This window comes from Triturus cristatus, chromosome 4_1 (genome assembly GCF_964204655.1).
Source record: "Triturus cristatus chromosome 4_1, aTriCri1.1, whole genome shotgun sequence".
NCBI lineage: Eukaryota > Metazoa > Chordata > Amphibia > Caudata > Salamandridae > Triturus > Triturus cristatus.
Window position 1 is genome coordinate 1,036,960,061 of NC_140585.1, and position 12,135 is coordinate 1,036,972,195.

Here is a 12,135-nt window from a genome sequence, read left to right on the forward strand (position 1 = left end):
ATCGTCGAACTGGAAACTGTTCAGAACCGGAGCGTGAAGATTACATCAGAGCCCGATGGCGGAAAAAAACAATCGGAGGATGGAGCCGAAGCCCATGCGCAATACGATCCAAGGGAGGAGTCACCGAACTCGTGACTTCCAAAGACTTTCCAAGAGGAAAAACAAACTGCAAACATCCGGGCCCAACACCAGATGGCGATCTATGCAAAAGTGTGTAATCTGCAGCTCGTATGCCTCGAACATATATTTATATATAAATATATAAAACATGTCCCGCACAAGGGTGGGCCTAGTCTATGTTCATGACTATCAGTGAGAGTCATGCAATGCAGATCAAGACAAACCCTCCATTAGGTTAAACGGGATGGAGATGCACCTCAAAATCAATATGTACTATACATATGGGGGTTGGTCATAGGAGTACTTGCGTGTCATGTCCTCCACTGCCCTAACTGCCTGGAAATCAGTACTAATTAGATTAAATTGCAAGGGAATGACCAAAGAAATTCCTCAGAGGTACAGCACTTCCCTTAAAACATTTATAATTGCAGAGCACCTTAAGAAGTGGGGCCTCATTGGCAATTAATAAATTGGATGACATATGAGGAAGAGGGGCTGGATTAAATCCTTTTTGAATATACAAATGGCCAAGTCTGAATTTCTTCATTACTTGAGGCTAAGACTCTTCCTCAGACACAGAAGATTGACTGGGCACAGGTCCCCAACCACTCTCCACTGGAGGCAAAATTGTTCAGTTTCCAGGATATAAAGAATAATCTCATGACAAGCTGATGAATCTCTGGGACCCCTGAGCCACTGACATTGGGTAACCAGAGGACATAGGACATGACGAAGCACTACACTAATCACAGACAGTAGCAATCAATTCCAACTTTAGGCTGATCTAATCTAAATCCTCCACAGATGAAATTAACAGAACCATTATGCACAGAATGGTCTAGTGACTGCCCCAACATGTCTTCAATGTAGAAACGTACCTGCGATGATCGTTCACTCCATATGAGAATGCCCGGTAATAAGTGACATTTCGATCTAAGTTCCGAAATGGCAATGTTTGGAATTAAAGGTGAACTGACTTTCACCAGATGAAAACTCATATTAAACAACATAAGGATGATTATCACCCTTAGAGACCTAGCTTTACGTTGGAGTGGCAGAGGCTGGCTGGACATACACGACTGGAGAAGGGGGGTGGACTGATGCATGGCAATTGAGAAATCAATCAATACATGAAAATACAAGAATGTATTTATATGGTAGCCTATGATAACCAGAGACAAATATGTAATAAATGAGTATTGAATACTTTGTTGTGTACATAGAAAAAAATAAATGATTGTAACAAAAATAACCAACATTCAGCATGGTGCATGCTCTACTTATTTGCATCCCGTTCTTATCATAGCTCTTTACCACCACAGGATGTAAAGTAAGACGCCTCACACAATGAAGGAGTCTTTACTCAGTTAAAAGTTACTTACTAAAAGCTTACCAAAGGTTTCACAGTTTATTTCAAATCATTTTTTGACATTTTCAATTCATAATTCTATGCTATTTCATTTACAAAGTCAAATTTTAGTGAGTCTCATGATAACAGTACTCGGACAAAACAGATAGGAGCATTATGATTTTGGAATGATGTTTGTGATCCTTAATGTGCTTGTCATTTAGTCATCAGCTGAAGTTTGTGAAATGTCCAGAATTCCAGTCCATCAGCCAACTAAAATGAAAAAGATGAAAAATAAAACAGTGAAGCATACTTGCTTTGAGTTCATGAAAAATATGGCAGCATTTAGTCTTACTACACATATTGGATTTAAAAGCACATAACCTTGTTTGGGGTGCATTCAGCATCTAAAAGGTCATGTTTTCTTTGATTTTGTTGTATATTCCGAATGATAATTTCCTTCTGCATATTCTACTGAAACAACTCCTAGATGCAGATACTAATTGGAAACCTTTGCATAACCACAAGGAGGTTGTGAGCAGCCGCATGACTCCGTACTCTTGACCCCCCATATGTGATGTCCTTACAAGAGAGAATATATTTACTCTGGTCTCCTCACCGTGGTAGTTATTTATATTCCCCTTGACAATGGACTCTAGAGCCCTGTCCACCCATGAGGAACTTCGAAAGATAAACAAAAACAAGAAAATGTCCAGGTTGTATGTTTTACAGAAGTCCGGTCGTCAAAACACCGATCTTCCTCCATCTGAAAAGGTCTCCATTGAATATTGTCTGAACCAGACATGTGGCTCTGATATTCACAGGTACTTTCTACAGATTAGATGATGTGGATACAGGTGAACTGCAGTAAAAGATACTTTCATGCAACTACTTCAATCCTGCTCTTACGAGAATTTCCACCAGGCTTTTATCAGGACAAAGACATAACATCCATTACTTATTCAGTAAAGAGTGCTATGAGAGTGCTTCCCTCTGGTTCCTGGTTCAAGTTGAATCCATTGATTTTTATTTTATTTTTGTATATCACAGCCCGAATTTATGGTCTGGAGCACTCAAACTCTAGAAGTGTCACAAGAAACACATCAGTGAGCTGTAGCAAACTTTTAATAATCTTCCTGCTAAATGTAAAGTGGCCTTCTGTGGGAACTGATGTGACTAGTCCTAACATTAGAGGATTTAAAGAATGAGCTCTTTTACGTAAATTGATGCAATACCTACAAAATACGCAGGAGTCTATCGTCACCAATAAGAACAATTTGGAATAGAGCCCTGAAGAAGTCCATCAGGACGAAACGCATTGGCTACTGTGGCTACTAATTTTATGGCTATTATTAAAAGAAGAAGAATATAAATAAAGAATTTTCTTCAAAATATACTTATTGGAAAATATGAATTATTGAAATTGGGTGTGGAACATCAAGAGTTCTGTGTTGAACCACTATGAATAAGAAGTAACATGGTTTATTGAATAAGAGTGCTGAACTATTACGATTGTTTATGTTTGGACATTTTTTCCGTTGAAAGGGGTTGAACTTTCGGTTCTGTGCACCTTTGTGTTTGATTACTTTTCCCACTGTAGGGGTAGGTGCGGTAGTATATTGCTTCAACCTCTTTTGCATAACTGCTTCATTGATCTTTGTGTCTCTACCGTCGCCGTGTAGGTCCCTAAAAACAAGCATTGCTGCAGCACAACCAATACCATTCAACGCAGCTCCGGCTTCTATTAAACACCCACCCGTCTATCTAGGGCTACATTTTTTTTTTTAAAAGTTACCAGCTCTGAGGACTATTTGATAATGCTGGTATTAGAGGAGCTAAAAGGGCAAACGCATACCCGTTATCTCATAAAATGATTATTATACAGACCCTTAGCATACCAGAGGGCTCAGTATCTCGCCTGCTCTAGAGAACCCTCACCGATGTGTTGAATTTGGCTATTTTGCTGTAGTCTTGGGCAAGGGCAGTAAAGTACGTTTCAGCGCTTAGTGTGGCAAAAACTTCCACAGAGGTATCACTGAAATTGATACTAAAAAGCACAAATCACAGTTGGAGGCCCATGCTTTTATGATCTCCCACCCATTCCGGAGAGTCTAGTTGCGCAGGCTTCCAGAACCAGTTTCAATTTAAATGCTTTCCCTAGCTTGTCCGCAAAAGAAATAAAAACAAAGTTAACATCAAGGCACTAACCAGATGTCTGCCAGGCTGCAAAGGTCTTTCCTCTACATGTTCAAATCTTCACAATCTTCATGAAGAGAACAGTAAACATAGCATATTGGAAAACAATTTCAAGAGGTAGTCAAAGCGATCCTTTGGTAAGGCATTGATGGGCAATGAAAAACGTTGCACATGGTTACTGTTAAACACAAAAATGTATCTTGAAGTAGCATTCCTTGGAACTAGCTATGTTTTCATGGATTCCAAATATATAAAATTATTAAATGTTTTGAGTAGAAGCTTATGAAAACTTTACAAACTTAAAATTACACAAAAGGATCAACCTGCATCATTAATCACAGTTGCACCACAACCACATATCCCCTAACGACTTCTCAGGCATCTCAATCAACAACATGCCTAGCCCACCACCACTTTAAAACATCAAACAATCTACTCTCTAAAACCCACAACGCAAAACCAACTAATGGGTGCGGTCAGCAATTTCAGATACCCACAAGCCCCCGCTTAAGCAACTCACCTGAGCTTATCACTACAATAGACATGGCTTGATGTCACACCATGGAAAGAAATAATCCTGGTGCTACCCAAACTAAATTTTGTTGCACCAAAAACCACAAAATGGTAGGGAGTGGCAATAATCTTCTAAAACATACAGTCTGCTCCAGTAACAGCTGCATATACATTTTTTAATTCCAGGCTGCTAACGTCTACCTCTTACTCACTCAAAACACAAACATAAAGGATGATCTCTTCCAGCCACATTTTTTGGAAACCATTTGTAAGACCACCACACCAACACATTCATAACGCAGTATCACATTGGGCACTTTTTAGTAGCCTAATCAGTCACCATATGACCTATATTCAGTACAAAGGATCAAATCTTGACCGCTCAATTTGAATATAACTTTGTCTAACATCACTATCACACAACAACCTTAAACCAAAGTAACACAAATACAACTTGAGAGAAAATAACAGAATCTCCTCCACCAAGAACAGTTATATAATATATTGTTTTGTTGGAAGAAAGCAAAACAAATTAAAACGAAATATAAATGTGGACCCAATAGTGAATCCTTGTTAGAAAACATTTTTAATATTGAAGTGGAAAAAAGTGGTACGAATGCACAGGTAGAGAAAGGCATGTTATGGAAAGGTTCAAAAGGAGGAATGATGGTACAGAAGGATGTCCTATAAAAAAGTGGGAAAAGAAGGTGCAAGGAAGGGGGATAAAACTAGTTTAAAACATGGCAGAAGGAGGAGTTTTGAGGATGTTGATAAAATATAAATGAAATTGAGAGGGAGGGAGGAAAAAGATCACAGGATTCAAACATGTAGTGGAAAAAGGAAATGGGTATTTGGGGAAACCCCAAGGTACTGCATTTTTTTCTGCATTTTTTTTTTAAAAAAAGTAAACCATCACCCAGTGAAAAGACATAAGAGAAGAGTGTGTCTGGTCTGCCCCTGCCCATCCAATCAATTTATTTATTTGTTGATCTTTTATAGCATCACTTGTCCCCTTTTCACCCACTCGGGTCATTTGTGTGCAAAATAACATATACACTAGTCATTGAAAAGGAGAGAGAACCTGGAAATGTTGGCATAGATTAGTAAACATCATGAAGGGACACAGGGCGTAGTGATGAGGAAGCAAAATACGGGCACGTATTAGAAGGAGGTAGTGTGGTGGCAGATTGTGTCTTGTGCACTATCTTGAGACTGGATGCGAAGGCTTTACTCTATCACTAACAGCACAGTTCAAGTGAACATTCCATAAAGAGTTTAGTTTGTAGCATTTTACTGAAGATGAAATGGTTTGTTTTGGCACCTGGGATTTTTTCAGGGAGTTCCAAGACTTTGGACCTATTTTACACCAAGGAGCATGCCTATGTATTTTTGTGGTTGTAGAGGAATTATTTGCCATGTGCACGATGGAAGGCTCCTGGTCAGGGCTTTGTTAGGGGCCAGCTTTTGAAAGCAGCCTGGACATCTGGTCCAGATGACACTCTGTAGAATGAACATAACTTTCAATTTCATCTGGGAAGTCTAAGAAACAATGTAAGGCCTTTCTTATACGTTTTTAGTAAGCTCTTGGTTTTTGATAACCGATTTTATTACTATCCAAGTCATAAACAAAAACAAATTTGTTTACCAAAAACAGCTGTAAGCACCATCCCATTCCCATGTGGGAGTACATATGCAAACATCCACACAGAGAAACCTTAGACTATAATGGTTTAACCATTTCCCCATATTCGTTCATGTTTACGGGGGCAACCCCGTGCCGCGTAGATGGGCCCCTTTAGCGTTGCACACCAGTCCATCCCCGTTCTCCATTTAGTCATTGTGGGTGGATTTGCTGCCTTCCATTTAAGGGCAAAATCCCTTTTGGCTATCATTATATCCATTCCAATGAGCTATCTTCCCTCCTCATGTGTCCAAGGTCGTCCAGTTAGTAAGCCTTTGTTTTAAAAGCTAAGTTCTCTTGTAGGGGATTTCCGTGTATAATCATAATCATGTGAATAGTCCCGCCCATGTGCGTGGACACCGGAGCACTTCATTAGATATATCTTCTTAAGTTGTCCTCTTCTGCCTTTCTTCAGGAAGGCCTGTATGGACACTTAAGAGATAAAAAGACAATAATGCAGCCTAAGAAACTAGGCTACACTGGCCATTACTTCATCTTAAAGTGAAAAACTTCAAGTTTAACTTCAAGTTTAGTAATTTACGGAGTTTTACACATAGAAAACTCTCCTTCACAAAACTCCTTTTTCATGATAGAGATGAAAGGAATGGATAGAGAAGTCCCCAAAGGCTGCCATTATGTGTCTGCAAATGGGTACCATGCCTTTAAGAGTCTCCAGAGACCCCGGTATCCCATGAGGCACAGCCAGAGGCATTTACTTTCAGTTCTTTTTTCCGGCTCCTGCTAGCAGGACCCTGGAGCATTGAGCTCTACCTTTTTTGGTATTTCATAAAAATTAGCGATTATTTCTGGACTTCAGCAGTTTTACTCAACGTCTTTGGCCTTTAGCTAACTGCTGCTGTAGTTTTTTGGCAGTATTGCTGCTGTTTTCTTGTCAAAATGTCATCTCTATTTGACAAGTGCCCAGAATGCGGTAGGAAGAAGGCCAAGTCGGATTCCCACAGAGTTTGTATGCTGTGTTTGCCTGTGTCCCATGTTCCTGGCACCTGTGCCATTTGCAAGACCTTTTCCAGGCGGACCCTGCGTAACAGGGAGAAGATTCGGCTCCAATGCATGGAGCAGAGGAGACAGAAGGCAGCTTCTTCAGCCTCTGGGAAAGGAGAGGGTAAGTCCTCTACCAAGTCCCATGCTTCAACCTCTGGGGGGCTCCCCAGTGGAAAAACGGCAGAAAAACTATGCCGTGCCCGGTCCACGATGAGGACCGCGACGACGACGTCGATGGCAGGTATGACTATGATATGCTCTCCGTCGACCCAGGGCTCTGGGTCGAAGCGACGTCGACGATCAATGTTGTGGAGGAGAACAGCGAGATCGCCGTCGAGGGGTTCACCGCGTTCGACGACGACACAACGAACATCACTGTCGAGAATCATCGCCGTTGATCTGGGTCTCACAAGCGGCAGTCGCCGCCGATCACCATCGACATTAACGCGAAGGTCGACGTCGAGGAGGCAATCTTCTACAAGAAAGTCTTCGTCGAGGAGAGAATCAAGGAGAAGGTCGACGTCGAGACGTCGATACCGGCGTTTGACGTCGAGGTCCTGTTCCAGCCCTCGCTCAGTGGTGAGCCTATCGTCGTCGTCAGGGACTTTGCGTTCCAGACGACCTCGACGTTGAGCAGTGGATCAACGTCGAGGGGGACTGATGGAGCATCCAGGGTCCCTTCCTCATGGCCCGCTCGTAAAAGAAGGAGGTTGGTCTTGTCTCCCAGTTCGGAGTATTCACGTACCTACTCACCAACTAGGTTGCCTCCTGCTCCGCTTCCACCGGTGGTCCCACCAGGAATACCACAGCCACCACCAAGTCCTCCTCCTCAACCTCCGCCTCCAGCTATTCCTTCGCCTCCTCAACTTCTACCAGCGATTCCTCCACCACCACCGCCTCCTCCTCCTCCTCCTCCTCCTCCTCCTCCTCCTCCTCCACCTCCACCTCCACCTCCACCTCAACCTGGGCCCGTGGGTCCTCAGCCCACGCGCCTTGTGGAATCTCGACGGCCAAGAACACGGTCTTGTTCGAGACATCGGTCACATAGACGCCACCAGTCTTCCACAAGATCACGTCGTCGCCATTATGAGAGGTCTTGGTCCCGGCATACAAGGGATACATCTTCCACGAATACAGGGAGGTACTCCTACTCTCACGGACTCTCCCCCGCAAAGGGTGTCACCGGTTGATAACATTTCTACCTTCCAGGAGGTTCTGGTCAGAGGGGCTACGAAACTCAGCATTTCCCTGTCTACCCCTGTGCAGCCGACCTCTATGATATTTGAGAATCTGCAGAAGAGACCGACATCGCGTCCGTTGCTGCCGGGTCTGGAGGAACCAGCTATGGAACTGTTCCTAACGCCGTCTTCTATAAAGTCTACACCCTCGAGGTTGCAGAAGAAGTATCTTACGCCTGATTTGGATCCTGCCTTCCTCTGGCTGGACCCCACTCCGGACTCTGTGATAGTGGTGGCTGCACGGAAACAGCATGCTACGGCTCCGACTTCCACGGTGCCACCAGATAAAGAGCCGTAAGCTGGATTCAGTGGGCAGAAAGGCTTGTAACACCACCGCGACTTCCATGAAGGCGGCGAGTTCTACGGCCTTGCTGGGCCGTTATATTAGATCATTGTGTGAGTCCCTTCAGCAATTTGTGGATCTCATACCCAGGGACAAGAGGGAAGACTTCCAGGAGATTGTGAATGAGGGCCTGATGGTCTCTAACCAAGTCATCAGCGCTGCATCGGATACTTCACTTCTGGCAGCCCACAGGTATTGCCATGGTATCGCTCTACGATGTCATGCTTGGCTTCGTCTCACATCAATGAAGCCTGAGGCGCAGCAGCGAATCTCCAATCTACCGTTCTCTGGCACAACGACTTTGGTTCCCACGCAGACGACGAGATGGCCTGCATGAAGACCGAAATGGAGACATTGAAGGCTGTAGGTTCGGAGAAACCTAAAGAACAACGCAAGACCTTCCGTCCTTTCCAGAGGCGTGATTCCTCCGAGGTTCCAACGGTCTCAGGGTCGTCAGTCCAACCAACAGCAGCAGTTCCAGCGCTCCTTTTAGCCGTTTCAAAAACGACAACAGCGAGGAAGATCTAACCAGCAGTCTGGACAGGGGAACAAGGCTTCTGCTGGTCCGAAGCCCTGAAGGGTTTCTTCCCCCTCGTCCGTTGTCCACTCCAGTGGGGGGGAAGTATTCAGGATCATCTAGCAGAGTGGCAGAAAATAACTCAGGACAATTGGGTGCTGAATATTGTTCGCAGTGGATACTCGATATGTTTTATAAGCCCTCCTCCATTAATCCCTCCAACTCGATCAAGATACATGCTGCGCGAGTTGCAGAAGGAGGCCAACACCCTCCTAGAGAAAAGGGCGGTAGAACCTGTCCCTCTAAATCAGAAAGGAACAGGGCTGTATTCACGGTTCTTTCTAGTCCGCAAGAAAGACAAGAATGAGTTCAGACCAATTCTCGACTTACGACAAGCCAACAAATGGGTTTGAAGAGAAAAATTTTGGATGTTGTCCTTGCATCAGATCTACCCTCAACTTCATCAGGGAGACTGGCTATGTGCAATAGATCTGCAGGACGCATACTTTCATGTGCCCATAGCGAGGAAACATCGCAAGTTCCTGCGTTTCACAGTGGGCAACAACCATTATCAATACTCCGTGCTGCCCTTCGGCCTTTAGTCAGCACCTCAGACTTTTCCCAAATGCATGGTAGTGGTGGCTGCGCATCTGAGGAGGAACAAAATATTTGTCTAGCCATATCTAGACGATTGGTTGATCAAGGCAGCTACGTTTCAGGAAGCGCAACTGCATTTCAATCGGACTTCCAACCTCTTACTTCGTTTGGGACTTCACATCAACCTCACGAAGTCTGTCTCAACTCCTGTTCAGTGTCTTCAGTACCTAGGAGCTACTAACGACACACGCACAGCAAGCATGTGTCATTCGGAGGAGGGACGCTTATCGATCCTTTGGAAGGCTCAAGCTCTTATGCTCATGCCCGCACCAACGGTGAGGAAGGGTAAGTTACTTACCTGTAATCCTAGTTCTCTTCCAGGGGTATCCTCATCAAAGTCATAAGCACTGAATATTCCCGCCCATGTGCGGGGACCCCGGAAATAATAAAATCATATATGTAAAAAACATACATATATACAGCTCTGTATATGTATAAACATATATTATTTTTTCCCAAGCAAATGCAGCCCCTAAAAAAGAAGGCTAGGCAATGTATAAATACACATCCAATAATACATATAGGTATAATAAAACACCTAAATCTTTTTTTTTTTTTTTTTTTTTAATGAGGTAAACACTCATGAGAAAGCAAAAAAGAGAAAACTGTGGGAAACACAGATCCACAACACATTGCTAGCCTGCAGGCTGCATTGCAATACAATACCATAGAGACTGAAAAGCCCTGTATAGGTAAAAACTGGGACCGTGCCTTTAAGGCAGCCCTGGCTTCCATATCCCATCATGCCTCAGGGGTGACAGTTAGGTCAGTTGTTCTTTGCGGGACCATAGTCCTAAACACAAAGATATATCCTTTCCATAATGAATAATACACTTCTTCTCATTTGCCTGGGGAGGTGGGTGGGTTGCTTATGACTTTGATGAGGATACCCCTGGAAGAGAACTAGGATTACAGGTAAGTAACTTACCCTTCTCTTCCAGGGGATCCTCATCAATAGTCATAAGCACTGAATAGAGTAGCAAGCTCCCCTTCCACCTGCAGGCAAATGAAAAAAAGTTTGTACCACACATGGAGTAAGAAAATCATGAAAATGATTATGTATGGAACAGATTCCTTAAGGAGGCTTGTCCTACTTGAGTGTCTGCTCTGGTGTCCGAATCCAGACAATAGTGTCTGGTAAAGGTGTGGACAGATCTCTAAGTGGCTGCCTTGCAGATCTCGGAGAGTGGAACATTATTGAGAAAAGCAGCGGTAGCCGCTTTTCCTCTTGTAGAATGCGCTTTAGGGCACGCCCCCAATGGTTTCTGAGCCAGTTGGTAGGCCAATGTAATACTTGAAACAATCCACCTAGCAATGGAACGTTTGGATGCAGCAAAGCCCATACGGACAACCCCGTAGTTCACAAACAGTTGATCAGATTTCCTGACATTCTTAGTCCTATCTAGATAGAATTTTAGAACCCTTTTGACATCTAAAGAATGCAACGCTCTCTCTGCCGGAGAGGAGGGGTTGGGAAAAAAGGTTGGCAAGGAGATGGCTTGATTTACATGAAAGTCCGATACCACCTTAGGCAGGAATGAAGGATGAGTCCTCATCACTACCCTATTGAGATGAAACGTAGTGTAGGGTTCTTTAGAACAGAGGGCCTGTATCTCACTGACCCTCCGTGCTGAAGTGATGGCTATTAAAAAGGCTGTCTTCCATGTGAGGTGCTGTAGGCTAGCCTTATGAATAGGCTCAAAGGGAGAACCCATGAGCCTTGACAGAACCAAGTTTAGCTCCCAGGAAAGAGAGGGCGGTCTAACAGGGGGATAGACTTTCTTGAGACCTTGCAAGAAATCCTTCACCACCTGCAACTTAAAAAATGACTGCTGCGAAGGCGAACGCCTGTATGCTGTTATGGCTGCTAGGTGAACCTTTATGGATGAAAATTTCAACCCTACCCTCGCTAAATGAAGAAGATAGGGCAAAATTACATCCTCCTGGCATTTTGTTGGATCATAATGATGCTGAGCACACCAAATGTAAAATCTTTTCCACTTACAAAAGTAGGAATGTCTTGTCGAAGGCCTCCTGGCTTCCTTAAGTATGGACATACACTCTTGAGGGAGGTTCAGATGTCCATACTGGAGGACTTCAGGAGCCATGCTGTTAAGCTCAGCGAGGGAAGGCTGGGATGGTAAATCTTCCCCTGCATCTTGGATAACAAGTCCGGCCTGCACGGCAGCCGTTTGTGGGGGCGGATCGACATGTGCAGGAGATCCGTGTACCACCACTGCCTCGGCCAGTCCGGTGCTATGAGGATCATCTTGGCAGATGAATTCTGCAGCTTGGTCACCACCTTGGGGATTAGTGGGAGAGGAGGAAAAGCGTACACAAATGTCATTGACCAATTGATCAAAAGGGCATTCCCTAGGGATCCTGGTCGATGGTATCTTGAGGCGAAGCCTCGGCATTTTGTGTTGTGCTCGTCCGCAAAGAGGTCCACTTGCGGACGCCCCCATTCCCCGAAGATGTCTTCTAACACCTCGTCGTTTAGTACCCAGTCCTCTGGTTCTT

The 12,135-nt window shown here is 44.0% G+C and overlaps 1 protein-coding gene across 3 annotated transcripts in view; it reads right to left on the reverse strand.

Annotated features, from left to right (window-relative positions):
• Positions 1 to 1,514: 1,514 nt before the first annotated feature.
• Positions 1,515 to 12,135, reverse strand: part of HDAC10 (histone deacetylase 10) — a 440,238-nt gene continuing 429,617 nt past the window's right edge. For all 3 annotated transcript variants that reach the window (XM_085653979.1, XM_085653977.1, XM_085653978.1), the window contains one exon: positions 1,515 to 1,741. In XM_085653979.1, the coding sequence (XP_085510105.1) occupies positions 1,734 to 1,741 (8 nt within the window). In that variant the 3' untranslated portion in view covers positions 1,515 to 1,733. The remainder of the gene's footprint in view (positions 1,742 to 12,135) is intronic.